General features: G+C 36.9%; 1 protein-coding gene across 2 annotated transcripts; it reads right to left on the minus strand.

The window, feature by feature from the left end:
* Positions 1-8,852: 8,852 nt before the first annotated feature.
* Positions 8,853-25,964, minus strand: LOC116140372 (protein RST1-like). Of its 2 annotated transcripts, none has more exons than XM_031426017.1 (26): positions 25,459-25,964; positions 24,785-25,069; positions 24,535-24,618; positions 24,125-24,401; positions 23,382-23,623; positions 22,657-22,840; positions 22,342-22,529; positions 22,113-22,213; positions 21,276-21,351; positions 20,730-20,861; positions 20,569-20,650; positions 19,555-19,627; positions 18,941-19,109; positions 18,630-18,760; positions 18,442-18,533; positions 17,951-18,039; positions 17,642-17,857; positions 17,475-17,552; positions 16,022-16,204; positions 14,893-15,783; positions 14,463-14,759; positions 11,114-11,373; positions 10,620-11,019; positions 10,144-10,294; positions 9,874-9,992; positions 8,853-9,343 (listed from the first exon to the last, which is right to left on the minus strand). In XM_031426017.1, the coding sequence occupies exons 1-26, from the start codon at positions 25,849-25,851 to the stop codon at positions 8,981-8,983; spliced, it is 5,556 nt and encodes a 1,851-aa protein (XP_031281877.1). In that variant the 5' UTR covers positions 25,852-25,964; the 3' UTR covers positions 8,853-8,980. The 2 variants fall into 2 exon arrangements, with proteins under 2 accessions (XP_031281877.1, XP_031281876.1); XM_031426016.1 differs by having other exon boundaries at positions 24,125-24,404.
* Between the last annotated feature and the right edge of the window lie 1,602 nt (positions 25,965-27,566).

Here is a 27,566-nt window from a genome sequence, read left to right on the forward strand (position 1 = left end):
TGTCGCAACGCCCTATTTGGGACGTGATGACGAGAGCATCGTCATGGGGATGATGCAGTCGCACTGCATCTTTCTTGGAGAAGGTGATTTCCTCCTCTCTCCGAACCTTAGATGGTCGCCACATCGTGTTCAATACACTGATAGGATCGTGATGGGCCGCGCGAGCATACCTTTCTTGGGCACCTCGCAAATTCCCTACGAGATGTGGTCCCCCAAAGATAATCCTTACACTGTAGATACCTTTGTGACCACGACGCTTCTTGCCTGGTTCCTCCTGGTCTTTCTCCCAAATGGGAGTAGAGTCATCAACGTACTCTTTGAAGTGCCCCTGCTTGATGAGGTCTTCAATCTGTTGCTTAAGGGCTCGACACTCATCGGTGTGATGCCCGTTATCCCTATGATAGCAACAGTACTTCTTACTGTTTCTGGCTGAAGGGGAATTTTTCATAGGCTCAGGCTCTCCGAGCAGGCCAGCCTCTTCTAACTTATCAAGAATAGCAGAGACCGATGCATTCAGAGGAGTGTATTGACTCTTGTCGCGATCGCAACGAGGAACTGAGGCGTAAGATTTCTTGGGCTTATACCGCTGCTTCTTTCCTTCTCACTGATCGTCATTAGCCCATCTGCGATCAGCCTTCCTATTCTCCCCCCGACCAGGCGCACTTCCCGAAGGATCGGGGTCGTGGCAGTTGAGCGTCGCCACGAAGTTTTCAATACGGAGGTATTTTTTCATAAAACTGTAGAAGCGAGTGAGGGAAACATCGTCCTCAGATTGCAGCTCTTTTCATAAATCTGTCTGTGGACGAACTCCCGCGATGATGAGAGTCCGAACGGACTCTTCGGGAGTGTGAGCTACCTTATGGAGCTCCCTGTGAAACCTGTCAATATAAGATTAAAAGGGTTCATCCCTCTCTTGCCTTATGTTGCTAAGATAGCTTAGATGCATCGAGAACTTCATGTTCGCCTAGAAGTGTCTCAGAAACGTCGAGCTCATCTGAAGCCATGAGCTGACTGATCCCGCTGGGAGCGACCTGAACCATCGCTTGGCATGAGAAGTAAGAGTTACCGCCAAGCAATAGCATTTTGCGAAGTTAGAGACTTGGTGGAGTTCCATGAAGTCGTTGAACTCGTACAGATGATCCTGCGGATCGAAATTCCCATCGAATGCTCGCATGTCAGGCATTCTAAATCTTGACAGGAGAGGGGCGGCTAACACTGCCAGAGAAAAGTGAGACGCCTCTGTGACCTGCCCTTGCTCATTTCGCTGAGCCTTTAATTGATCCAGGGCTCGCTGTAGTTCCTCAATCTGAGGCAACAGAGCCATCTGGGGATCGCTTTCCGCAACGTGGGTTCGACCCTCACAGTTGCGGTTGATGAAAGACCGTAGGTCGGATTCCTCCTCGCCTCGGCCGGCAGTCCTGGCCAATCTTAACACACGCTGGCTAGAGTCGTGTGATGGCGTTGAATGGTCTAGGGAACCTTCCTGACCTCCGTGGTAGTACGAACCGACCCGCGGATAGTGGGAACTTCCCGTACGACGACGATCGAAGTCGTCATTTTGACGATAATGGGAGTCTCCCTGCCTTGCACTTTTGTGGGAGTGCTCATGCGACGTGGCACGGGACGGCTCAGGCAGCGACATATCACCGAGCCTTTGTGCCACAGGTATTCTACCCAAGGCACGGTCGGTGTTCGTTGGCCCCTCGGAGCCTCTAGGCTGGCTATGCGCCACTTGCTTTCCCTTTCTTTGACATGCTGCAGTGCGCGCAGTATGGGCTTTTGCCCTTTTTCGTACTTTCATGCGACCTGCAGGCGTTTTTGGCAGTGGAACGCCTCATTCGATTCGAGTGGCACGACCCGATCCAACCAGTCCAGCCTTTGGCTGACCGTTTGAAAAGTATTGTTGAACCTCTTCAGGTAGCTCATGACGGCTGGATCAAGCCGTGAGCTTGAAAGGATATCCCCCACGATGTTTTGTAGAACTAAGGGCACTTCGAGAGAAGTGTCCTCTTGTACCTAGGGGATCTCTTCATCACCATGATTGGTTCGCTCAAATTCAAATCGGCGAGCCATTTGCTATAGTGGGACCGATTAGTCAGAGATTCTCCTGATGAAGAACAAGTATTAAATCAGGCCCTTCCTCTAGCATCAAACTGTTGATGCTTGATTTTGACACCAACTACTCACATGTGAGAAATCCTGAGTGAGCTCAAAAGTCACACATGATTATGGGGGTATTTGATTATGGGGTAAAGAACAATGTTTAAAGTGGTTCGGATGCTTAAATAAGTGAATCATATGTCCACTGATATTGTATTAATATATGAGATTAGGTCGCGTTCAACAAACTGATTTATAGCTTAGAGAATACAAGTGAATACAAGAGAGAGAGAGAGAGAGAGTATGCTATTTCAGAGAAAAATTAGCTAATCCCATAAACGGGAGAGGAGCCCTCTATTTATAGTGGGATGAATTGAAGTAATGTTTACTAAATCTGTGAGTGGGTCAGATTGCCATACAAATCCTTCTTTGTGTCCTATTGCTCACCTGCTCAAGTGATTTCCTAGACTTCTGCAGGGATTGGACACGTGGACCGTTTCCAGCCTTTCGTCAATCTAGCACATACCCACTGCACTGGCAGGAGCATGCCGCTTACGTCAGCATGTGACATGGCTTCATCTGAATGGTTGTAAAACCTACCTAAGCTCTTACCACCCATGCTGACAAAGTTTGGCATCAACCCTACTTTTTCAAGCATAACAAATATCTATTCAACCAAATCATAAACCATGACATGGCTAGAACAAAGTGTAAAAGTTCCTCGAATAATACTTTATTCAAAAGAAATTGATCGTCTCTGCAATAAACTCATGTTTGAAACTGATGTATTCTCTCTTGGAACAAGGTCAAATCCTAAGACTTCTATCTCTGCAATCCGGGTGGGGATGCCTAACAGGAAGTTGGACATGGAACCAACAACAACACTTTTGCATTCAGTACACTGGAAAGACGTAAAAAGAACGAAGTTAAAAGGCAAATAAATAAATTACCTATTTACCTCCAGTCCTACATCTTTCTCCAATATTTTCTTAAGCATAAGTTTCTTGTTCGTTTCTGATTTTTCCATTCCAGCATTCCCTTCATGCACTAAGCTCAAACCCTTTCCTTATTTTCCTCTCATGTACCTCTTCACTCTCACTTGACAACCTATTGTGCTGTCAACCTCAATTCAAAACTTATAATAAATCATTCCCAAGCATTTATGAAAGCTCAATCTTAATGAGGCCGTCGAAACCGTAGGTTTGGGTGTCAAAATTCGAATGACTCTGGGTTTTAATCTCTTTGCAAGGGAAATTATGGAGAAAATTGCAGAACCGAGGGTAGCTGTCTAGGTGATTGGGGTTATCTTGAAACCTCAAGTGAGGTATTTGATAATAGGCCTAAATAAATTGCAAGATAGTCGAAAACTTACCTTGAGCTTATAGCGAACAAATTCGTTGTTAACGTTCTTCTTGCCAAACTTCCTCTTGTCAATCATTGAGAGGGAATGATTTCCCTGTTCATCCGCATTATCCTTACGAAGTAGCTAAAAATTTACATTGTCAAATAACAATGTCAATTAATAAACTAAAACGACTCAGAATGACAAACCCTTGGCAGGATACATCTTCATATCTTGATTTTTCCATGCACAGTGACAATCAGGAAAACCTTTCTCTTGTCCTCTGGACCACAACGTTTCTTCTGTTGCCTGTCAGTTCTCGACCATTTTCAATTGCTAAAATTCAATGAATAAAATATAAGAATCGGTATTACTACTAAATCAGGTAACAAACGACGAATAAAATATAAGTATCAATCATTACTACTAATCCAATTTGTTTCATAAACCCATCAAAGGCCACACGGCCCACAACAATATCATTGTAGATTTCTATCCAAGCCCAAAGCCTAACAAGTCAATCCAGTTTGTTTTTTTAAACCTCGGGTCCAAATTACTCCCTTGTTACATGTATCCTTCATCAAGCCAGTCTAGTTCCTACTCATCTTCGTGACTACTTGTGTGTCAAACACACCTCCTAAATTTCATGGCCTTGTCAAGACTCGTACTATTGATGAAAATGCCAACACTCATCTTTTCCTATCAAATCCAGTGCATTCAACACTATAGTCAATATGTTAGGAATTCGTCCAAATTACCCTTTCTCAAAAATCTTTTTGTTTACCTCCCGGTTCAGACATTATATTTCCAAAGGAATTATTCTGGTTCTTTTGGTATATGTTACACATTCATCACATTGTCATTCAATTCCCAACTCATTATATGATCAAAGTAATCTCCTAGTATCAATCATCCCCAACCTCTGATTTAAATTCTCTAATGACTTTTATCAAATTGTTCAAACCTCTAGAAACTTGGAAGATTGTTTTCCTCTATCAAGTTGGTCGAAACAAAGGTTATATGTCAACAAAAGTACGTAGCATGGTCCATAACATTCTTTCATAGATATCACTGTATCAAATCAGATGGTTTAGTTACTCTAGAGTCTTGACATTAAACTACATTCTATAGGAGTTATATGTATGACTTAGTTCATAACATGTTTGATCATCCTACTGAGATTAGATCTATCCAAAAGATTCTTTTTGAGAAAAACCAGAGAATCCCAGATGAATTATGACCATCATTTCATAATGAAGCTTCTTGGGAACATTTTCCTCTGGATTACACTTAGAAATTACTCCAAACCAGGTACATAATGCATAGATTCAATTACAGCTCAATTAAATTCTACCCCTGAAACATTAGAAACTCAAGACTATCCAAATGGTGGTATCCAGATTCCCAACCAAACATTTCTCAAGAATATGAGCTCTAACAAGCACGTGAATATTATTCACTTTAATGCAAGAAAAGACAATAAATTCATGCACCAAGTACTTCAAACAAGAAGCCATCTCAATCTCTAGACATCACATCCTTAAACTTTTTTTCAGCCTCAAAGACGTAGTAGTTCTCTTAAAATAACGAGAATATCAAAGAGACTAGTAGCTGCATTTTTGGGATAAGAGGAAGGTCTTAACCGTGAAAAGCATCATGAGTTGGGTGTGTATAGGTCAGCTATCATAGTTTCCTATTAGCATAGCCTCTGAAACTGTATCAAACTATAAATTCGCTTGTTATGATAGCATTTCCGATAAAATCACATTTTATTTTACAAATTTTGTATACAAATCGTTACATACACTCGTTTGTTCGAAACCAATATATTTTTAAGGAATTTAATCCGGTCTACGTACAAATTAGATTATAAATTTTTTAATCCAATCTATTCCAATTTGGACTTGGAATCCAATCCAATTTAAAGAATATAAAATCCAATTTAATACAATCGGATTACAGAAAATTGCACCAAATTAATACACCCTATTAAACCCTATTAAGTTTTTTGGGAGTTTGATTATTTAATGCACTTGATTATTTAAAATTGAATATTGAGTTTAATAACACTTACCACGCTTGAAGTTTCAAGTACCCATAAAGTAGGGATGGGGTCCCCGCCCCGCCCCGCCCCGCCTCGCCTCGCCGAATGGGGATGGGATCACCCTCCCTCCCCACCTCGTCCTGTATGAATTTTTTGGGGAAAATTCCCCACGGGGATTTTTCCCCTACTCATTCCCCATATGATTTTGCAAATTGAATCAAAATAAAATATTTAATATAATATTAATTTTTTAATTAAATATTATAGAGAATTTAGAAAAACATTTGATATTTTCGTAAAATTAATAAAAAACTCTATATTCAATCTTAACATAATTTACTTGAAATTAATTAATTGATTCATAAATCACTCACCCCTCCAACTAAAATTAGTTCGCTTGTGAAAGGACAAATCTCATTATCCCAACATTGATTAAGTTTAACATTATAATTAATTGATCCATTAATTAATTAAAAAGATAATTGAATTTGTATAATTTGATATTTTTATTTGTGTAATTTGTAAGTCATAATGCAATTGTGTATATACTTGTGTTAGTTTTGTAATAATTTAATCAAATTTATTTTTTAGAGCAAGTGACACTTAGAGTAATAAGTTGGGACATCAATTTATTAGAGAATTTTGTGAAATTTACAAAATAATAATAGATCGATTTCATTATTAGACTCTTCCTTAAATTATTTTTTCTATAAATTTAATAAAATACTAGCAAGGGGATTTATAATCATTTCTATAAATATTAGAAAGCACTATAAAATTTATAAAATTAAACAATCTTTTAACTGTCAATGTCCAATTGACTATGACTCCATGTCACCATACGACAGACAAGATGTTTAGAATATTTTAGTATAAATTAAATTAAATATTTGAACTCTTATTAAAAAAAATTAGTGATTAGTCTCATGTAATATTATAAAAAAAAAAAAACATGTATGGAAGAATTAATTGTCATTAATAATAAGAGAATTCAATCACATGACTTATACAAACACAAACGCATCTTCTACCAAGTAGCAATTAAAGAAACCAATCATTTGTATAACAAATTAACAATAAGAATTAAGAAATATAACAAAAAGAATAAAACATTAGTAAATGAATTAAGTTATCCCCTATAAGAGTCATTTCATTTCATCTTAAAACAACATTTTAAAACCCAGCCTAGCCTGACTAGTTGAACCGGTTCAACCGAGAATCGAGGCTTTCACCGGGTCGGATTACCCATTTCGCTATTCACCAAAAACTCTAGAAATTGGAATGATGATCGACGAACAATTGAAGGCCGGGATGTTGAGGCTTTTGAAGAGAAAGTGGTTATGGGTGCAATAGTGGCGACGAAGTTGATTTCCGGTGAGTGAATCAACTGGAACTTTAAAAATAACTAACAACGGCAACAGCCGACTTTTGTCGGCAATTGATGAGCAGAACGAGGGTGGGGTGAGATGGGTTTTGGTTCGGAGGTTGCGGGGAGTATTTTTGTGGTGTTAGGGAGGGTTGTCAACATCAACGGTGGTGAGATCTAGCCTGGAATGTCGACGCCAATGTCAGTGAGATCTGGTCGAAATCGAACCAATTTTGGCCATATCTTAGGTAGATTTTCTGGGGAATAGGCTGAAGAGATTACTGTGTTTGCATCTGGTGTATCGTCGTCACCAACCAGTCAATTGTCAATTTGTGTTTGGGGTGTGTTTACTAAATTTCAAACCTATAGGGACTTTATTAATTTTTAGAGGTTTATTTGCTAAATTTTAAAATTTTGGTCACTTGGTTTGACCGACCGGTCAAACCAATTAAAACGGTTAACTTGGGACTCGACAATTTTGCCAGATTTCACCCTGAGTTGGTTATTAAAACATTGTCTTAAAGTAATTTTATTCCATAATTAAAATATACTATGGGTGCGTTTGGTTCAGGGAATGTTATATTACTAAGGAATGTTGTATTATTGAAAAGATAAGTTACTATGAAATCTTTAGAGAAATGTGTTTGGTCGGTTGGAATAAATTGGTGGGTATGTTATAATAATATATTTGGTTGAGAGGATAAATGAGTGTATGTTATGTAGATTACCAAATTACCCTCCTTTTTAAATAATAATACAATATTATTTTTATTATTATTTTATTCTATTATTTTTTAAATCATTTTTTTTAACCCCCTATATTTGAAATTTTACTAAAACACCCCAACCATATACAACTTTAATTTATAGCAAAATCACTCCTACTCACCCCTAAGTCACCTCCGGCAACCAGCCACCATCGCAGGCAGCCGCCATAATGGCGCGCGACCGACCGGATCTGGCTGGTCATGCGCCGATAAGGCCTAATCCAGCTAGATCTGGCAGTGAATATGGTCGTGAAACAGCCACAGATCTGTCATGAAAATGCTAGATCTTTGGTCGTGAAACAGCAACCATTTCACGGCCAGATCTATGGCGTTTCACAGCCACATCTTTGGCTGTGAAACGGCCAGATCTGGTCGTTTCAGGCCATGGATCACAAATCCATGGCTAGAAACGTCCTTATCGGCACACAACCGACAAGAGCCTACCGATCTTGTGCCGATATGACAACTTTTGCCGACGGCCAACGGTGGTGGTTAACGGCCGACGGTGGTCTTGGGTAGTTTAAGGTATTTTGTTAACTTTTAAACTTTTTTGTGACAAATGTATTTTAGCTAAATTCTCAAATGTAGAGATCTAGGAATTGTTATTTGGTAGACATGTGTCCGAAATGATAAAAGATTAAAGGCAAAATATGGTCAAAATTAAGATTATCCGATAATCCTATATTAACATCCCTTAGGAAGATAATCTGATTACCCCCAATATTATCAATAGTAAACACTATTTACAATAAAAAATTACGTAATCTTTTATTACTTGATAACCAAATGAAAGAATTTTAAAAATTAAATAAAGATTATATAATTAATCTTATATCACCCCAAACTAAATGCTACCTATAATAAATTTAACATAACAATCATAAATTTTGATGCATAACTTAAAATCTTAAATCATGGGATGCTAACTTTATACAAAATCTAATAAAGGAAGAAAAAGGTTTTTTTTAATAAATGTACAATCTGCAGGGCAGAGCAAGGCAGGGTAGGGCAGGGCTACACGAGGCAGGGACAGGTCTATCCACGTCCCCGCCTCATCCCTAGGGACAAGGAATTTTCTTCTACCTATCCCTACCCCTGAAATTTTGGGGAATTCCCACCCCATTCAAAGCGGGGCGGGTTAAACACCCATCCCTACCATAAAGGCAGTTACACCATATAAAAATTTATTAATGAAAATTGTTACTCAAATAGTCCGAACCCGTACACATCAAATTTCTGCCAAAGACATTATATATCAATTTATTGCAACCAAATACTTATAAACAAAATAGTAATAAGATAAGAAAAATATACTTATATTTAATACTTATGTTACAATTTAGTTAATAATTATTTATATCTCAAGTGACAACCATATTGGTGAGCTTAAGCTGCTTCTCTAGAGGCAAGTAATCTTTTACACATACACAGGCATGATGCATTACCTGTAACAGGAAAGCAGCCGTATCATTCTCGCTTTCGTGGATAGGTTGCAAGCTAGGTGATGACTCGCCAACAGCTAAACTAGTAACCCAATTATAAACGCGTTCTGTTGATACCCAGAGATACGAAACGAATAACTCTGCAACAACTTCCCAACTGGGATCTGATAAAAGCGAAGTAAGAATCAATGGTAGATCATTTAACATGGTCAGGCGGTCCAGAATTAGAATAGGCATATATTTGCAGCAGCTACCAGCAAGCAGGCCGAGAAACTGTAGTGCCTGCAGGAATACGATAGATTATACTGTTAATAAAAAGCACAGATATTCAGATACAAAGAAATTCATATTGTTTTCTTCAAAAACGATGGGGTTTAAACTCTCCCCTTTCTTCTAATTATTAAATCCAAAAATATGAGTACAGTGGAATTGTGGTTTATGAAGATGTTCATGAAGCAGATGCCAATTTGCTCTGGCAAATATATCGAGTCATGACTTCTTCGTGAGTTTTGGTCACTACACGCTCCCAAGTGATGTCTATTTTCTTTATCCATTGAGATTGGGAGGTTTTAGTCCCTCAATCTTTTTTTTCTTTGCGTTTCATTCTAATTTTTATCTTTTCTGAAGTAGATTTCTGGTGCACTTTTTCTCATCTTGTACTAATAGTTACATTAATTGTTATTCTCTATAAAAATAAAAATAAAATAAAGTGTAAAAGTAAAATTTGTGCAAAATGAACTACAATTAACTTCTACGCATGCAAATTTCATTCATATTAGAATAGTCCAACTACAGGTGGAACTAAAACATACCGTAGAAGGATAACGTGAAACACAGCTAATTTCAACAATATCAACAAGCCACTGTCTTTTGACACTTTCATCCGCATGCTGAAGTGCAGCCACAACCTCAATAAGCACATCCCAGATACCTGAAATACAAAAGTAGATTCATGTAGAAAGAAAGTTTTAAATATCGGCAAACATTTTCACATTGTGAAAACAAGAAATATTTCCAGTTTCTAAGTTGTAACGACTTGTTCATCTGTCCATATATTTAATATGTGCTATAGAGAAACTAACCAAGTGGTTCAAAGTTCAATATGTAAGCTTTTAGCTTTCCCAGCTCGGTCAATGAGAAGGAACCAATTCTAACTAGTTTGGCTTTTGCTTGGATCTTTTTTAGCACTTCAGTCAACTGGAAATCTCCTTGTACTGGATCCATATGTGAAACCTGCATGTTGGCAGATGGCTGTTATAATTAAGTATTTGTTGCCACAGAAGATTAAATTATATAACATGTGTATCTTCAAAATTTCACGTAAAGCAACCAGCACTCTTAAGGTTCACATCAACGATAATGGGTTCTGTTTAGAACGAGCTTCAGCTTAATTTCTATACAATAAATAATAAAAGCAAGACATTGCTCTGAATATTTTGACCACTATAGAATCATATGATCTCAATACCAGTAAATAACTAGTAAGGCATTTTATTAAGAGAAGAGCTTCAGTAAAAATTATAGAATAAGCAAACCCAAGATAAAGGAATAACCCTACCTGCAGAAAATCCAATAACCATCCTTGTCTAGCCTTCCCTAAGCATCTAACTGCCTTGGACCACTCCTGTACAAAATCCTTTTGATTCACTCCAATGGTGGCAACAGTTTGTGGGGGAGGCAACAAGGTAAAAAGAACCTCCATGCACTTCTCCATGTTTGAAGTGTACTCCAGAGATTCAAGAGAAGCTTCTTCCAGACACTGATAGAGACCTTTCCAGCATGAGATGCGCAGAAAGCTTTTCTTATCAGGATTATATGCTTGGTACGAAGTAAATGAAGAGAAGTAATCAGCCACATCATCAAATAGTTTCTCAATCCTTGAATCTGAGAATAATTTTATCAGGTCAGCCAGATGGAAGAGCAGAAATGCCTGCAAGTTCAGCTCAAGTGTTTCAAACCTGGACAGATCAGATAGCAAGAAAAGAGTAAAACAAACTGGTTTGCAAAGGAAGAGGAGAAAACATCGGCAAGTTGAGCTCAAATGTTTCAAACCTGGAAATATCAGACAACTCATCGAGGAAAGTCAGGAGGGGATCAAATTGTTTTGCATGAACTAATGAGAACTGTATACATTCCTCCCTAAGGGTTCCTCTCTTATAAGCTGAACCTGGAGGCAACGAATTGGCAACTTTGGCCTCATATCTCATACAACGTCTGATGATCGCTCCCCAATCCAAGGTTGGCAATCTGGGTGCTCGCGAAAGGCACCTTAAAACAGTTGATACAGTTGCAACATAAGCAGCAGTATCTGTCTAAATTTCAGAGCAAAAAAAATTATATAGATTAATCAGCAAGTTCAAGATGAATAGGAAAGCCTATTTCTAGGTAAGTGATATCACAGTTTTACAAATGTTCAACCTTTCAGAATAACAGTCTCCCCCTAATTCTTGAAAAAGAATTCCTTTTATTTATTTATTTTTTTTCATAATTCTTGTATATAAGTCATCCATCTCAACAGCATAGATATTCTACCTTTTAATTTATGGCAACATTCCAGCAAGACCTACACCATTAATACCATATAATGATTTTTCCTCCATCCTGTAATATATATCCTCTTGTATCTCAGATTATCCTAGTATTTGCAAACGTCGAAGTACATTGTTAGTTTGGCCTCCTCTTCTTGAAAATTAGGTGAATAAATGTGAATGCATTGACTATTGCTTTCTTGGAGTTTAACCATCATAAAAAAAGGTAAGATTAAAAGTCAAAACATCTACCTGAAGAACAGGTAAGAACAAATTTAGTATGATAAAATTTGAGAAAGAGACCTACCTCAGAAAAATTTCTATAAGTTAGCCACGAACAGAACTTCATGACTATGCTGTCCTCAGAAAAACTGTGAGAAGCAGATTTTGAACCAGATGCATCAGTCTGGATATTATTATCAATATTTAATAGTTCTTTGGACCACATATGATGTCGCAGAAATGACATAGCCCATGCAGCATACTGTTGAAGTTGATGGTCATTAGAATTTTGTGCCACCAGAAATATTTCTTGCATCAATGGCGTCACAGATTGTTCAAAAAGGGGATTAGAAAGTAGAGGACCCAAAATATAAAAATGTTCCTGCCAAGTAGAAATATATACCTTCAGTTAATTACATAACCAAGCAAGAAAAGAGGGAAGAGCTAAGAAAAGAAAAAACAAGACAGACAGGGATGCTGCAATGCATTTAGTTAAAACAGGAAAATTTGACTACCTTTTGTGCATAACCAGCATGTATAGATGGATGAACATTGATAAAATATCCAGCACCCGCTCCCAAAGCATTAACAACTCCAAGCATCCCACCCAAATTGATGATAGGAGGGTAAGGATTAGAGTAACATTTTTTGAACAATTGCAGTAAACAGTTTACATGATCCCCTTTAATAGAGTGCACCCCTTCACTCAAAATGCATGCAAGAAGGCTCCCTGCTCCAACACATGATGCCATCAAAAGGCTCTTATAGAGGTTGCCAGATTTATTAACTGATAATAACTCAGAAATGAGTTCTCTATAGCCAATAACAAGATGGTCCAGCTCTGTATCATCCATCAATTCAACTTTTCGACAGAAAGCCACTACAATAGGAAGTGCCAGACAGGATCCTACTGATAAAACTATCTCAGGTCTTTCATCATAAGAACCAGAATCTTGAACCAGAGAATTCACATGAGGAATCCAGGATATGATTAAGTCTTTTATCTTGAGAACAGCATCATATGCCCCAGTCCTGTATACGACGCCAATAGAGCTTGCCAAACCAAGGACAAGTCCAGCAACACCCCATATATCATCCTCCAAGTCATAAAAATTCTCATGTGGAAGTTTAGAAGTTATATCAATATCAACATCATAAGAGCCCACAGGAAAATGAGCAGAGAGATTTTCAAGAATATCACATGAAGAGGGAGCAAGTTGACATATCCTCAGTGATAAAACTTTCACTATTCTTCCTAGTAATTCTATTTCCTGTATCTTATAGTTTCCTTTGTCCAAGTTAGAGTCATCAGCAACTTCAACCCGGGTAAGTAAATCTTGGCATGAAAATCCCAAGCCAACCCCACAGGCCCCTCTGACAAGGGAGCTTCTGCTGCCACACAAAACCTGAAACACACACAGTATGTAAAACGCACTACAAAACCATCAAACCTTTGATAATGCATATTGAGTTATCCTCCTTCCTGAATCAAAGAAGAAAGATGGTTTTCCCTTGTCTGATAATTTTTACCCTTTTGGCTTCACAAAAATATAGCCTCAGCTGATTATCACAATTGTTTTACCATTGCTTTGAACCTCCATTCCATACATAACCAAAAGATAACATCAAATGATAACTCTATACCTCAAGAAGTCCATTGATGTTTTGAAATTTCTGCTTGTGGTCAGTTGCATGTAGGGAGCTTGATATCAATCCAAGAGAAACCGCAGCTGACCATTGGCGGTGCTCATGTTCATGCTGAAACAACCAACCTAATAGAAACTTTGAAGCTGTTGACTTAATAGTGTGCGCAGATGGAGGCAGTACCTGATAACAGCAAGCAAAATCAATGAATCTAGTAGAGGAATTGGGAAAGAACATCAATGATAAATCAGTTCATCTACTACAATACACTAGTAACCAAAGTTAAAACAACATAAACTCCACAATTAGCTGACCAGATTAAAGTTTTAATCTTTAGCAGATTCTTGCTGAGATTGAGCCTCATTTAACAGGTTATAAAATCTATAAGTCATGAAGAAGAGATATGTCAATTGATGTAGAATCAAGAATAGGAGTCTAGATATGAGAGCATCCTCAATGTTGCAACATAAGCAGCAGTATCTGTCTAAATTTCAGAGCAAAAAAAATTATATAGATTAATCAGCAAGTTCAAGATGAATAGGAAAGCCTATTTCTAGGTAAGTGATATCACAGTTTTACAAATGTTCAACCTTTCAGAATAACAGTCTCCCCCTAATTCTTGAAAAAGAATTCCTTTTATTTATTTATTTTTTTTCATAATTCTTGTATATAAGTCATCCATCTCAACAGCATAGATATTCTACCTTTTAATTTATGGCAACATTCCAGCAAGACCTACACCATTAATACCATATAATGATTTTTCCTCCATCCTGTAATATATATCCTCTTGTATCTCAGATTATCCTAGTATTTGCAAACGTCGAAGTACATTGTTAGTTTGGCCTCCTCTTCTTGAAAATTAGGTGAATAAATGTGAATGCATTGACTATTGCTTTCTTGGAGTTTAACCATCATAAAAAAAGGTAAGATTAAAAGTCAAAACATCTACCTGAAGAACAGGTAAGAACAAATTTAGTATGATAAAATTTGAGAAAGAGACCTACCTCAGAAAAATTTCTATAAGTTAGCCACGAACAGAACTTCATGACTATGCTGTCCTCAGAAAAACTGTGAGAAGCAGATTTTGAACCAGATGCATCAGTCTGGATATTATTATCAATATTTAATAGTTCTTTGGACCACATATGATGTCGCAGAAATGACATAGCCCATGCAGCATACTGTTGAAGTTGATGGTCATTAGAATTTTGTGCCACCAGAAATATTTCTTGCATCAATGGCGTCACAGATTGTTCAAAAAGGGGATTAGAAAGTAGAGGACCCAAAATATAAAAATGTTCCTGCCAAGTAGAAATATATACCTTCAGTTAATTACATAACCAAGCAAGAAAAGAGGGAAGAGCTAAGAAAAGAAAAAACAAGACAGACAGGGATGCTGCAATGCATTTAGTTAAAACAGGAAAATTTGACTACCTTTTGTGCATAACCAGCATGTATAGATGGATGAACATTGATAAAATATCCAGCACCCGCTCCCAAAGCATTAACAACTCCAAGCATCCCACCCAAATTGATGATAGGAGGGTAAGGATTAGAGTAACATTTTTTGAACAATTGCAGTAAACAGTTTACATGATCCCCTTTAATAGAGTGCACCCCTTCACTCAAAATGCATGCAAGAAGGCTCCCTGCTCCAACACATGATGCCATCAAAAGGCTCTTATAGAGGTTGCCAGATTTATTAACTGATAATAACTCAGAAATGAGTTCTCTATAGCCAATAACAAGATGGTCCAGCTCTGTATCATCCATCAATTCAACTTTTCGACAGAAAGCCACTACAATAGGAAGTGCCAGACAGGATCCTACTGATAAAACTATCTCAGGTCTTTCATCATAAGAACCAGAATCTTGAACCAGAGAATTCACATGAGGAATCCAGGATATGATTAAGTCTTTTATCTTGAGAACAGCATCATATGCCCCAGTCCTGTATACGACGCCAATAGAGCTTGCCAAACCAAGGACAAGTCCAGCAACACCCCATATATCATCCTCCAAGTCATAAAAATTCTCATGTGGAAGTTTAGAAGTTATATCAATATCAACATCATAAGAGCCCACAGGAAAATGAGCAGAGAGATTTTCAAGAATATCACATGAAGAGGGAGCAAGTTGACATATCCTCAGTGATAAAACTTTCACTATTCTTCCTAGTAATTCTATTTCCTGTATCTTATAGTTTCCTTTGTCCAAGTTAGAGTCATCAGCAACTTCAACCCGGGTAAGTAAATCTTGGCATGAAAATCCCAAGCCAACCCCACAGGCCCCTCTGACAAGGGAGCTTCTGCTGCCACACAAAACCTGAAACACACACAGTATGTAAAACGCACTACAAAACCATCAAACCTTTGATAATGCATATTGAGTTATCCTCCTTCCTGAATCAAAGAAGAAAGATGGTTTTCCCTTGTCTGATAATTTTTACCCTTTTGGCTTCACAAAAATATAGCCTCAGCTGATTATCACAATTGTTTTACCATTGCTTTGAACCTCCATTCCATACATAACCAAAAGATAACATCAAATGATAACTCTATACCTCAAGAAGTCCATTGATGTTTTGAAATTTCTGCTTGTGGTCAGTTGCATGTAGGGAGCTTGATATCAATCCAAGAGAAACCGCAGCTGACCATTGGCGGTGCTCATGTTCATGCTGAAACAACCAACCTAATAGAAACTTTGAAGCTGTTGACTTAATAGTGTGCGCAGATGGAGGCAGTACCTGATAACAGCAAGCAAAATCAATGAATCTAGTAGAGGAATTGGGAAAGAACATCAATGATAAATCAGTTCATCTACTACAATACACTAGTAACCAAAGTTAAAACAACATAAACTCCACAATTAGCTGACCAGATTAAAGTTTTAATCTTTAGCAGATTCTTGCTGAGATTGAGCCTCATTTAACAGGTTATAAAATCTATAAGTCATGAAGAAGAGATATGTCAATTGATGTAGAATCAAGAATAGGAGTCTAGATATGAGAGCATCCTCAATAATGCTCTTTATTTTAAAGAGCATCTTCATTAATTTCTAAATATAAAGAATAAAATGTTTATTTAAATCCAATCGACTCTTTAAATTTAATAAAGATGCTCTTTATTTTCAAAAAAGAGACTTAATAAGAGAGATAATTAATAAATAAAAAACATAAAAACTTGTAATTTATTAATTAAAATTAAGATAGAGAATGAAATTTGACTCTCTAGATGTGGAGAGTCAAACTCACTTTTTAATTTATATTTAAAGTATAAAGAGTCTATTGGACTCTTGTTTTTATGGATAGACTTTTTATAATAAAGTGTTTAGGTCGTATAAAAAGTCCTTTGGAGATGCTCTGAGAAGTCATCCTGCTTTAAAAAACAAAAAAAAAGGAGCTCTGACAAACTTATTTTAGGAATTCAATTGTACCAACGGATCCATTACTTATTTAAGTACATATTATTTTAGGAAGGATTATTTAAATTATAGAAGTACATTTTTAGTTTCTGTCTTGTTTAGGAATGACCATTGTAAAAAAAGCCTACTTTTTGGGATATAGATTGAAAAAGAAATTATTTAAAGAATTAATTCTCTTCTCCCTGGCTTCTTCCTTCTCTTCTAATTTCTTTCTCTCCTCTGCCTCGATTCTCTCTCTAATATCTACTGCTCTGTTGGATTTATATTCCTTTTTCTTTTTTCTTTTTTTTTTTCTAATTTCTGCCCTTCTTCACCTATTTCTCCATCCTACCTTCTCTCTTCTAATTATGCTCTCTGTCTCCTAGATAATATTGGATTCACACCAGGCACATCCATGCAGCAAAATTTTCATGAGACATGTTAAGCAGGATTTATTCCCAAATCTAGGTGTTCCATCTAGAGGATATAAACTCACAAAATTGACTTAGATAGTTCCATTCTTGTCATGCATTATATTTGACTGCCAAAGAAATCTCAAAGAAGTCAATTTATGAAATTAAAAAAAAAAAAAATTCACTTCTTAAAACTCTTACAGCACAAAGGGCACCAATTGCTAGTGCCATATTTTCAGCAGATCTAGGGATAGATTCTTCAGTAATTCGTATCATACTCTGCATAGTAACAACATATAGAAAGAAAAAAATGTCACATTGGCTGTAGTACAAACACAACATTGTAAGAATGAAAGACAAACATGAACCTTCAGAATATTATTGGCAGCTTTAGAAGTTTTATCCAACACAATGTTTGTCGCTTTCGCTTCAAGGGACAGGACATTAGCCCTAATCCAACGTCGCATGAAGGATTTCCATGACTGCAACGAAAGAAGGGCAACAAAAATATTTCTCGAAAGCTGAAGAGATGGCAGTATATCTACCAGTGCATTCTCATACACAGCATGTACATCTTGTAATCCCTGGAGACAAAGTACACAGATTTAGAGGCATAGTAAACCCAAAATAAAAAATAAAACAAACAAACAAACAATCGATAAGAACAAAGATCCAACTCTTGATGCTCCTTGCTTGTTCAAATCTTTAGGCGAGAAGGAAATGCATAACAGGGCTGCCCCAGGTAACTCTCCAGCATTACTTTTCCCTGCAAATGAAATGCCATCCACATCATATACAAGAAGACTTCATTAGAATATGCAACTTTCACAAATTACCATCAACAAGAAATTAACTCCACTCATCGACAAATGAGTCATATCTACCTAATTAATATCCTATATGAGTTCCTTTTATAGATTCAAACACACACAAAAAATCAAAGGCATGATTTCCTCGCACTTTAACCGCTTTTTTCTTGGTTTTCAGCATAGTTATAGTGAAGGTTGAACAAATTTGATCATTTTGCTGTGTTGAACTTGAGCATAATTATCCTACCAATGGAAGCTGTCATGAGAACAGAAAGACAAAAGAGAAAGGGTAGAAGACAACTAAATAGGAACCAGCATTTCTTTTGATAGCAACCTATGGGCCATCAATCTCATTGTACCTGAAGAGAAGATAACCTGCGGAAGAACATCCAGCAATTTCTCAATCTTACTTCCAGGTACTTTTTTCTCCTTTACAAATCTTCGCCGAGTGCTGGAACAAAAAGACAGAAGGTTTCAGTACATCGTACTGGGTTATTCTTCAGCCTTGTGATACAGGAAAACAGAATCTAGGATATGAAACTTTTACATATGCTCGTGTGTTATAATCTTGACTTGAAATCCTTCCATAGCCTGAAGTACATCTTGATTTGTCTCAGAAAAAAGAAACTCCAAGCTCTTTTGCTTAAAATCTGAAATATTTTTATCAATAAATGATACCTGGGCATAGATTAATGGATTTAGAGGTACATTTTAAAAAGCCAAAAATAAACTGAACAAAGTTTAACAGCAAAATGTAAATGTAATGCAAGATATTTTCATCCACTTCAGAATAGCATGAAGTGGTCACAATAAGGAACCAATTCCTGAAATACACTTTTCAACATTTCAGAAATTTACCTCATATTGGGTTAAGGCCTCAAAGGCAGAGGCTCTAGCCTTTGCCCATTGCATGTCATGTGCTGGGCGCATAGTGGTACCAACACACCATAAAATTTTAAGAACAGTCCTTGAAGTTTCTGGATATGCTTCGGCATCCATTGCTCCCCATCTTAGAAGAAGGCATAAGCTGCCAATAAACAGAGATCAGCAGGCATTTAAGCATTCTTAACTGAAGGAGGCTAATTTCAACTTTGAATCACCCAGAAACAAAGTAGACCAAAGGTAATGAAGTATTATGACTGTCACACATGAATAATGCAACAGTAGAGGAAAGTTATGTAGGATATAATAAAACAACTTTACCATATCAAGGAATAGGAGCAATGTTCCATTTTTGCGGGCAAAAAAGTTGTCTAACCATGTTGCTGATGTTATCAAAATCAGACCAAACCTAAGCTAGTTCCAAAGCAGGGGAAAATAACCAAGCTTCAAAAGGCTGCACTTCCTCGGTAGTTTGAACCCAAAAGGTTTACCTCTTTCTAAGATTTCTACCATTACTGATTTAAGAACCAGTGCTAGTAAATTTAATACAAAAGTTACAAGATGATACATTGATACCAAGAAATACATACCTATGGGCAAGATTTGGTTGTAAGGAGTAGTCTAGCACATGCTTTGCAATGACATCCCAAGCAGTATAAAAATCTGGACCAACATAATGAACAGAACACAGAATCAGAATTTTTTAATTGTATATGTAAATTAGAAAGCAAGTAAAAGATAAGACAAATTGGAAACTAGAGATACAAAAATTTCTTGGAATAAAGCATGAAAAAAAGTAATAGGAGATAATTACTCAGATAAAAATCTCCTGTATGGCTTACTTGACCATCCAAACAATTGATTGAAAAGATGTTCATCTATGTTTTGAGAGAAAAATTTGCCATCATCATTAGAGAAATGACATTGGATGAAGGATCATTACGATGAAGCAGTTTAGTAACAAACCACCAAACTTTTCCTTTTGAATAAATCAGTTACCTCTAAAGAGAAGAGTCTTTTATTTTTATTTTTTTCTGTGAGAAGAACTTTGAAGAAGATAATGCTGATTATGATCCAATTAAAATAAAGAACAACAAATAAATTTGTTGGTATTTTATGATGACTGTGTTGAATGGCCAAAATTGATGGATTTGTTGCTATCAAGGACTCAAAACCAACTGTACTATAAAGACAAAGCTGAATATTCTCCATCTTAAACAGTAGGCTAATTTACTTTGGCTCTTTGTTTGACTCAGGCAGGCAAATTGCTTGATGCATAGAAAACCAGGCAAAATTTAAAATTGAAACATCTTTAATGTTGAATTATAAAAAGAAAAATGAAGAAAGATAGCAGAACTGGATCTCCACAATAAATCTACAGACAGTTTCATTTTTCACCAGATTTTTATCAGCAATGCAAACATGGCAAATACTTTAGATTTATTTTAAAGATTGTAAGCAACCACACTTTCAACTTTAAGCAGCATTAGTGGAAGGAATAACAAAAGTTGTCACCAAAAAGAAAAGGCAGCAGTACGGCTAAGGAAAGTTTCTATATTGCTTGAATGAAAAACAATGAAAGTTCATAGCACAGTCCAAATTACCAATTACATCAGCTTCACAAAGATGGGCAAGGCTTTGAAAACCAAGAGCTTGAACTATTGGATCTCGGCTCTCAATGCAAGCCTGTCAATTAGATGGAAACACCTAAGAACTGCTTGCATAGGACAAAACAAAAAGAAAATAGCTTTTGGGAAACACATACCGAAACAGACAAGATAAGATCCACACCCCTATCAGGATGTTTTCTGCAAACATCCCGAATGGAAGCAGCCATACTTAAACAGATGTTTCTCTCAGACATGAATTCTGTGAAACCTTTTGGGTTTAATACTCCCTAAACGTTAGATGAAACAAAGAAAAATCAAAAGACAAAAAAGTGAAGGAAAAGAAAACAGAAAACAAGAACTGGACATAGAAGGAAATCGTCAGCGAGGATTGCCTTATCAGCTGTAATGACCAATTTTTTTATTTAGAGTTTCGATGTAATTGCAAAGGCACAGCATTTCACAAACATGCTGCCCCACTTAGTTTCACTTGTCCTTTACGCCCCTACTTAAGCTTACTCAACCTTATATTGCATTAGTTGAACACAAATAAAAATACAGCACCATCATCAAAACTACCAATTATACTAAAAATTTTATGGAAAACCTTTTTGCTTAAGGGGGGAAAAAAAAAAAAGGTTTCTTAATGAGTAACCATGTGATGGAGTCAAGCAATAAGGGATTAGCACTGTAGAAAATCTTACTTGCAAACTCCCAAAGGTACGGTCATTGATCTCCCAAGTCTGACAAAGCAAGCGAATGGCTGTAGCGTATAACACACTGGATATGAGACATACACCAACTATTACTGACCAAAAACAATTCCATGAAAAACAGTTTTAAAAGTTATTATTAACAAAAAATCAATAACAGAAGTATAGTTGCAGGAAATAATCCAATATTACTGAAAGTTTTAAATTTGTTAAGTTTTTGCATAAGATTGAATGCAACCTAGAAATCATACAGCACTGGAACTTTTCAGGTGGTGTATAAATTGTGTAGGGTTCTGGTGAAAATTATCATCATGTCAGTCAAACCTAAACAATTTACAGAATAAAGTACCAGTTAGTTTGAGAGCATATCCAAACATCACATACAGCACAAGTACAAGCATTAATGGGCACCAATGTAAATCAGCAGCTAAGATCCCATTTGGAAATTCAAAAGCTTCAAGACATGGCATAGATATGCACCTAGTCCCAAGAGAAACTTAATGTAATAACCCCACACGAGAGGGAGAAATGACCAATTATTTCTTATGGTAGACAGATGCTGGACAATGCCAGCAATAATTATGGCAATTTTAAGCAAACACGTTTGTCCATCAGACAACAAAACTATGGCAACTGTTCTGCACTCTCCAGATTTCAGTTTTACATGGTAGAAAAATGTGCAATTAAATAATTAACAAACACATTAACATTAACATTGATATCACTCCTTTGTGAAAGTAGCCCATTAGAAAACTTGTAACATGAAACAAGTATTATCAATAAATAAAAAGAAAGCCACAAAATATGAGTTGTAAAGAGTGTACACACGGCTTTGCATCCTTGTGCAGCATTGGCAAAATGGTTTGAACTACAAGTGGAATCATTGCAGATTGTGAAGCAAGCGATGGAAGCAGTCCCAAAAGCTTTGGCTGCAAGAATAGTTGACAATTTTTTCATCTCAATCACCGAGAAAAACGAAAGAAGCAAAGAGGAAAGCTAAATAAGCTGTGTTAAAACACACAAAAAATGAGTTCAGGGCATAAATAGGAAGACTCACCAACATATTCTGGTATATAACATCTTTTCTGGTAAATATATTACTGTAAAATAGGATGGATAGCAACAATGTAACTCCCAATTTAGAATCCAATAAGCCGATTGCAGCAAAAGCATCTATAGTGGAATTCCCCAATGATGGATGCATCACCAAAACACTGGCAATTGCACAGAGTAACAAGGACATTTCTACAGTGGAAAATATAGGGGAAAATGCAACATGTTATGCACATGGAATTTGACACCCTAAACAAAGACACCAAACTATTGTATATTGTTGCATGCTAAAAGTTAACTGAATTTATCAGCATTATACCAGATGAAAAAGTCTCTTGTGATCCAGCAGTAGTTCGGGAGGATTTTTTTCTGTCAACAATCCATACCAAGTATTCTTTTAGTTGAGAAGTCCAAGGTCTCGGCTCACTGTCCATCTGATTGATGCCAGAGCCCCCAATACAAGCAAAAGTCAGAAAGAAAGAGCCAGGCAGTGAATTGTGATCCTGTAATATAGAGCACAAAAAGCCTATAATAACTTGCTAGCAATGGCAACATTTTTATCATATTGCCATTTCTCGTATTGCCAAATTTTGAATTGTACTCAGCACATATTAGGTAAAGACCAAGAAAGAAATGTGTCAGGAAATTAAGATCCTATCTATCATGAATGCAACTCTTACAGAAAAAATGAATTCCAGTAGAGAATAAAGACTACAGCCTAGCATTTAAATTATTCTATCTAGTAGTACGACACTTCCCAAATCTTACCCCACATGATATGTCTTCTTATACAAAGCAATCACATAAATATGAGATAGTGCCACAAATATATGGTAATGCCACATAAGAACCAGGAAGACATGTCACTTAGGATGGAAAATGTGGAATAAGCCTTAAGAAGTATAGGAATACTCTATTCTATTCAATGCCAACTATATAATAAAAATAGTCAAGTTATCAAATATTTGCAGCAAAAATACATAATTACTGGAAAAATAATTAAGACAAAGAAAGAAGCTCAGATGTGACAGAATAGGAACAAACCTCAAACCACAGTTTTTTCAAGAGCCTAAAAACAATAGATTCAGGTCTACTGATAGGGAAATATCCCCCTTTTGTGGCCACTTCAATCTTTGTTACTGCCAACAATTTTACTAAAAGGTTTTCTAACATGACAAGCAAGTCACTTGCCGCCCATTTAACTGACTTAGAAGGTGATGACATCAGGTTTATGATAGGAAATATCAATAAAAGCTCTTCACTCAGATCAGATGTAGATCCACCAACTGCAGAGGTGTATACAACAGAGTACTAGTAAGCAACCAGCAATAGATTTAAACAATCATAGCGAACAAAAGTAAAAATGACAAAGAGATTATCCGTCAAGCCAACCGCCACGTGAAGGGAAAAAGTGGGGAAGGGAGAACCAAATAGTCACCATACATACATTCAAAAAGCAAAGTACCAGAATAGAAGATGGAGTTCACATTTGTTAGTAAATAATAAATACGGGAACAGCAACAATAAAACTAAACTTGTAAATTTGCTAAATTCCCACAGACCGTAAACTTGTAAATTTGCTAAATTCCCACAGACCGTGTAGTATATTGAAGTAACAGTAATACCCCAAATACATTGATACATGATACCCATTACTAAACTTATGGATTATTAGTGGTATCAAAGAAACCAAGAATTAGGGTAGAAAAACCAAGGTCAACTAAGTTTAATCAGTATAGCTGATGCTACATTTAGAACAAACATGTATAAGAGATTGAAAAACATACCCTTTTCACTCTTCCAGTTTAAAAGGAATGATACTAATTTCAATATACACAGGTGTTCGTGCTCAAGCTCTGATTCGAGGAGGATAGAAAATAAACAAAGTATCACTGATGATAGTTCAGGTTTATATTGCAATGAAAGATCGTGTTGGGCAACCAATACATGCTTCAATAGTTCCACTATGGGCTCAATGCCACCAGAGTGCTTGAAAGGAGATGTACAGAGCGACAATACAGTTCCTAATAACTCCACGCCACACATTTGAGCCTCAGAAACTAGCTGCTAACATGAATGCAAAATAAATAGCAATAAATGACACTAGCAACAAAATTAAACTAAAAATAATTTAATTTTTAACTCTGTTATCATTTCCATTAAGATCAATGGAACACAGAAAGTTTTAAGGACATACCAATCCCTTCACAACCAAGTGTCTCAAAACCACTATATACGCATCCACTATACATTCCACGGCGTAAATGAAATTCTTATGTTCCTGAAAAAAAAGAGAGAGAGAGAGAGAGAGAGAGAACCTATTAATAATGAGTTGGACTGAAAACCTTAATCCAAAAGTTTTAATCAACCAATTTACCACCAAATGACAGTAGCAACCATAATATTGCAGAAAGGGAAACAAAATCACCAATAAGAAGTACACTTACAGCTGAATTCTTGTGAGTAAAATATTTAAGGCAACCTATTAATAGCTTGAATACTGGCATTGCATCGTTTGGAAATGAACAACAAATTGACGATACTGATGTTACTAACTGCCTTACAAACAAAGTCGACAAAGAATCCGAAAAGGGTATTCGTAAAATCGAAAAATTGAAAAAGGGTCTCAAGAATTCACAAACTTCAACCATTCCCAATTGTTTAGTCTGTGTCATAAATAACAAAACTTGCTGCACAAGCTCAGACTGAACCTCAGTTCGACTTGATAGAACCTGCAATTTCATGAACCAAAAAAATAGCATAAATAAAAAAATTGAACCACAAAACGACAATGCATCAATCTTCAAATTTTTCATCATTAAAACTAATCTTAAATAATCAAATTTACTTCAAATTTTACCTTAAATTGCTTAAACACAGCAAAATAATTATTACAGAGTAATTCGAAAGTCCAGAACTCAAATGTCTTACTACTAACACAGCTATACTTTCAGAATTCAACAAAAACATGAATTTGAATACCCCAAATTCTATAAACACAAATTCACTAAAAAAAGAAAAGAAATGTTAATTAATAGTTAAAGAATAAGCATCCACGTTTCCTAATTTCATAAAACCATGATCATATTCTAAACTTAAGTGTATATTAAAATTCTCTCACCTTAACAAACGGATGATTCTCAGTGGACCCGAACTTCCACGAGCCGTTGTACCTCTCAAACCCGACCCGAACAACAAATCCCAAAGCTTTAACAAACAGAGGTACAAATTTCGGGTCTGATCCTTCGAGAGCCGGCTGGAGCTCCACCAACCCGAGAGACAGGTCCAATTTAGAGTCGGTCACGAGGCGACAAAACTCTCGGACGGATTGGTCGACGACGGCGGGAGACGAGGAGTGAAGGCAATGGAAAATTGCGTCTCTTCCGGGTTCGGACTCGGGTCCAAGATGGGTCGGAGTGGATCGGAGCTTGGAGAAGATTGAAATTACCGCGAATTTCTGCAGCGAAGGTTGAGGAACCCTTGTTTTCTCCAATAGAGGAGTGTAAGAGTCCATTGGTAGTCAATTTGTTACAGAGTGTGAGTGAGAGAAGAGCTCGTACAGTGCGTTAGCTCAAAGGAGCGCGGTTGCCATCTTCAGTATTAACGTTACAATTTCCATTATAAGAAGCAAAGAATGATAGTATTGCTTTAGTTTATATAAGGAGAAATAATTTTAAAAAATTCAAATATTATACATATATATTTTATACGTGACTTTTAGAATTTTATTTGACAATTCATTTCAAAAAGCTCAACCAATGATATTTTAATGAGTAAACGACATGTTCCCACCCAAGATTTAGCAGCATCCTACCCCTTGTTTCATAAATCTCAAATTCTCACCCTTAAACTAACAGCAAATCGTTTAATCTCACGGTCAAAGGGTAACATAGTCATTTGCACTACCATTTGTCGATCACCGCCTTTCATTCGTTTTGGTGCGGCTCAAGCTTTTCTGGTCGAACCTGTCATTGGAAATCATCCCTAACACATGTAGTGTGTTATGTGCTGGGCTAGGATGCTGAGTGAGGCATTTCTTCAAACAGGTGGTGGGTGTGATTTGGATATAAGAGGTTGTGTTGTTGTGGGTTTTCCAACAACTAGTTTACATACAATAATCACAACCGAACGCAACAACACAGCCACAGGTGAAGGAGGAAAGGGGTTATGCAGTGGAAAGGGGTGGGTCGCAAAATGTAACTGTCACACGACGGCTTATGCAGTTCGCGAAGACAAACGGCGATTGGGGACAGTCGGTGGGGGTAAGTGTTTCTTTTTAGGAGAGGGTGGGAATTCGAGTGGTGGTTTCCGATGTCAAATCAACCGCAATTTAGCCTGAAAAAAGGGAATACGTGTAAAGGGGCAATGGCCGTCAGGTGGCGATTTGAGGGTACACCGAGTGAGGAAAGTTAAGGGTTTTGCTGAGGAGAGGATAGGGGTTCGAGTGGTGGTGTCAATGGTGGTTTCCAGTGTCAAAATCAACCAGAATCTGGCATGAATAAGGGGGAAACGCACAAAGGGGCAATGATTTGAGGGTACACCAGAGAAGGAATGTTAGGGGTTTGTAGAGGGTAATGTGGGGAATCTAATGGAAGTGTTAAGGGGTTTAGTGTAGTGGGTAATGTGGGGAAAACACGCAAAGGGAAGTGCCAGACTGCCAGTGATAGTGAAGAAAAGGAGGGGAGTTGAAAAAAGTAGAAGTTCGAGGGCTGTTTTGTAAAAGCACCTCTACTCTTGTGCTAGATGCCATCCGTCATTAACAATGTCCATTTAAAGGTGGTAATATGGAAGTTATGAAACCAGGGGTACCAACCGATTTCACTAAACTTTGGATGGGAATATGTCGTTTACTTTATTTTAATTTTATATCAACAAATCCTAAAATAAACTGTAACGCCCCACTTGAGGTATGTAGCTAATTTATGTGCATTGTTTGAATCTTTATTGTTTTGCTCTTAATTGAGTTGTTATATTGTTAATATTGTTTGGTTGGCCCTTGGTTGAATGGATATATTGGTTTAGTTGAATGGTTGCCCTGAAATTGTAAAGACTTGGCGAAATCTTGGTGTTACAGACTTCGCCGCGGCGACGAGGTTCTGCAACCAAAGAGGTAGGTTCTGTAATTTTTCGTCGGGGTGAAGAAACTTGCTTCGCCACGACGAAGAGCCGGCTGAGTTTTGTATTGAATTTGTTAGAGATTTTTGCCTAAGGGCAAATGGATCATTCTGC

Source organism: Pistacia vera, unplaced genomic scaffold (assembly GCF_008641045.1).
Source record: "Pistacia vera cultivar Batoury unplaced genomic scaffold, PisVer_v2 Contig371, whole genome shotgun sequence".
Classification (NCBI taxonomy): domain Eukaryota; kingdom Viridiplantae; phylum Streptophyta; class Magnoliopsida; order Sapindales; family Anacardiaceae; genus Pistacia; species Pistacia vera.